A 3597-nucleotide genomic window follows, 5' to 3' on the forward strand; every position below is an offset into this window, starting at 1 on the left:
TCATATGGCATCTTCTTGCATTTCCGTACTACCAAAGAAATTAAAATCTATCACACATTTCAAAAGCAGATTAATTATTATTAAATTTTTAGTGCAAAAACCATAAATATATATTTCAAAAACATGTTTTCTTTGCCTAAGACTGATTCTCAAAGAAAAAAAAGATACCCCTCTTGTCTCTCGATCTCAATGTGAAAATAAAATATATAAAAAATGAAAAAGAAAGGGGAATCAGATCTCTCTCTCTTGTCTATTATTCCATTCAAGTAATGACACAAATTAAAGGAATTTTCATGAAAATTATTCTCTTTGCTATCTACTTCCCCCTTCCATAAAAAGTTCATTCATAATACTATCTTTTCCCTCTTGATCATACTACTGAATCTCCTAGATAAAATAAATCACTCCCTCTTTCTCTCTTTCATTTTCTCCAGCTGATCCTTTAGATATGGAAGAAATTGATGAGGAAAAGCTTTTGAATCTCAGCCTAGCAATTGTTACAGATTCAGGTGGTAGTGTGGAGAGGAAAAGGAAGAGAATAAGAAGGGAATTTGGTTATTCAAGTAGTCCAAATTTATTTTCATATCATGAAGGTTTTGAAGGGAAGATCTTCAGGCTTCTTCAACAAAGAGAACAAATGCTGAAACTTGACCATAAGAGGAAAGGACTAGTTCATGAAGACGGAAAAGGCCTCCATTTGATCCATCTCTTGTTGGTAACCGCCAGCGCGATCAACGAAAACAATGTCGAATTGGCCTTGGAGAATCTCAACGAGCTCTTTCAAACTGTGTCCTTGAATGGAGATTCTGTTCAAAGGGTAGTTGCTTATTTTGCTGATGGTTTGGCTGCCAAGCTTCTCACGAAGAAATCACCATTCTACGAGATGATCATGAAGAAACCGACGAGCGAGGAAGAGTTTCTAGCTTTCATGGACCTCTATAGGGTTTCTCCATACTACCAATTCGCTCATTTCACAGCTAACCAAGTGATCATCGAGGCATTTGAGAAAGAAGAAGAAGAGAAGAACAACCGTGCATTGCACATAATCGATCTCGATGTCTCTTATGGATTCCAATGGCCTTCTCTCATTCAATCACTTTCCGAAATGGCAAGCAGAGGAGGAGGCAACAACCGGATATCTCTACGAATAACAGGGTTCGGAAGAAGCTTAGAGGAACTCCGCGAAACGGAGAACAGGCTGGTGAGCTTCTCGAAGGGTTTTCTGAATCTAGGATTCGAATTCCATGGATTGTTAAGAAGTAATAATAATTTAATGATGGTGGACAACATTATAAGGAGGAAGAGAAACGAAACGGTTGCTGTGAATTTAGTCTTTCATTTGAATACATTGGATAGCATTTCGAAGATATCGGAAACTTTAAAAACCGTTCAATCTCTTAATCCTTGCATTGTTGTCATGGTTGAGAAAGAAGGAAGTAGAAATCCAAGAAGTTTCTTGTCAAGATTCATGGAGTCTCTACATTCTTTTGCAGCCATGTTTGATTCTTTGGATGATTGTCTTCCATTGGAGAGCTCGGAGAGATTGTGCATTGAGAAGAATCATCTTGGGAAAGAAATAAAAAGCATGCTCAATTATGAAAAAGATGATGATCATGAAAAAATACCAAATTGCCTAAAATATGATCAAAGGATAGAGACATCATGGAAAGCAAGAATGGAGAGTCATGGTTTTGAAGGGATTAGATTGAGCTCCAAGTGTATGATTCAAGCAAAACTTCTGTTGAAAATCAGAACCCATTATTGTCCTCTTCAATTTGAAGAAGAAAATATTGGAGGTTTCAAGGTTGTTGAAAGAGATGATGGAAGAGCTATTTCCTTGGGATGGCAAGATAGATATCTGCTTACTGCCTCCGCATGGCACTGTGGAAGATAGATACATATAGATACATATCTCTATTTATATATTTTTCTCTAACACAATATTAATTCATCAGTGTTTTTGTGACTTCAATAATATTAATGAACTTTTTTCTCTGGAGAAACAGATAATTATTAATGCTAAAGATGATTGAAATGTTGTTTAATTTGCCATTTTCTTTTACGAGTTTCACCACAACAAAAAGATGCTATATACGAAACAAGCCATTTTAGGTAATACAACGGCCATTAAAGGAACCGTTGTGTTGAACAAGAATACGATGGTATGCAACTGGTGGGTTGGTTATATACGACGGCCACGAGAGCCGGTCATATTTATCTACTACATACGATGGGCTGAGACGAGCAAGGCCGGCTTAAACGCACAGGCAACTAAGGCATATGTCTAGGGCCGCCGTTTTAATGGCCCCTTAAAAAATATTTTTGCTATATATATATATATATGTATGTATGTATTTATTAAATAAGATAAAATTATTAATTTATTTTTGAAACATAAGAAGTTTAATTTTAAATTATCTTTAATTGATCCCTTATTATTATAATTATCTTTGATTATGTTTATCTTTGGATAAGAACATCAATCAAGTCTAATTAAAAAAAAATTTATATACATATGTATTTATTAAATAAAATATAATTATTAATTTATTTTAGAAACATAAAAAATTGACTTTACTAGAATTCTAAATTATCTTTAATTGATCATTTATTACTATAATTATCTTTTATTATTTTTATTTTTAAAAAAGAACGCCAATCAATCCAATTAAAATTTTTTGTATTCTATTTCTATAATTAATTAGATTTTAATGGTAAAATAAGAGAAGAATACATGTTAAATATGTCTTTTATTTATGCATCAGTTTATGCGTTTTTTTTCTTTTTCACTTCCTTTCTTCTATTCTCATTCATTCATTTTTTATATTTGTTTAATTTTTAATATCCATCCTACATAATTTGCAATTCTAACCCAGAGGGCTTCAAAATAAAAAGATAATCTCGTTAGTTGCTATTTATTTTAATGAAATTACATTCATTCTCCTAATATATATATGTACATATATATTTATATATATGTATATATATATTATTAATATTCTATAATTTTATACTTATTTAATTAATTGTTTTCTTGGCTGGCTTTGCCACCTCATCTATTTACTCTTATTTACTTCTGCTCATTTATTTACTTCTACTCTGCTATTTCATTCTTCTCATAACACTCTTTACTTTTCTTCCCCTGTTGGTATCAGAGCCATAAGTGTTTCGATCTATATCTTACTACTTTCATTTAGCACCCATAGAGTGTTATATCTGCTTAATCAATTCAGTTTCTTGTTTACTTTCTTTATCTTTATTCCCTTTGATTTACTTTTGTTATATTGTTCCTTTCTAAACCTTGCTGAACAGTAATCATTCCAAGTCTGAACAATAAGTCCCAGGAGAGGCATGAGAGGATGTCAGTTTGAGAGGTCTAGGAATAGGATGGAAAAATATCAGTAAAAGTAAATTTAAGCGGTTAAAGCTTTAGAAATTAAAATTTGAAAATGGATAGGTTATTTAAATCTAATTCTTCCACTAGTTCTAGATCATCACTTAATGGAAATCAAATACCAGACATAATCAATGAAGAACATTATAGTTTTCCTTCTAATGAATCAATCAATCCCGACTGGAATATTCCTCCAGTTTCAC

The 3597-nt window shown here is 32.3% G+C and overlaps 1 protein-coding gene across 1 annotated transcript; it reads left to right on the top strand.

Annotated features, from left to right (window-relative positions):
* The first annotated feature begins 227 nt into the window (after positions 1-227).
* Positions 228-1957, top strand: LOC107421527 (GRAS family protein RAM1-like). Its single transcript, XM_016030775.4, has one exon. It carries the CDS (start codon positions 449-451, stop codon positions 1892-1894), a length of 1446 nt encoding a protein of 481 aa, XP_015886261.2. The 5' UTR covers positions 228-448; the 3' UTR covers positions 1895-1957.
* The last annotated feature ends 1640 nt before the right edge of the window (positions 1958-3597 follow it).

This window comes from Ziziphus jujuba, chromosome 5 (genome assembly GCF_031755915.1).
Source record: "Ziziphus jujuba cultivar Dongzao chromosome 5, ASM3175591v1".
NCBI classification, from domain to species: Eukaryota; Viridiplantae; Streptophyta; class Magnoliopsida; order Rosales; family Rhamnaceae; genus Ziziphus; species Ziziphus jujuba.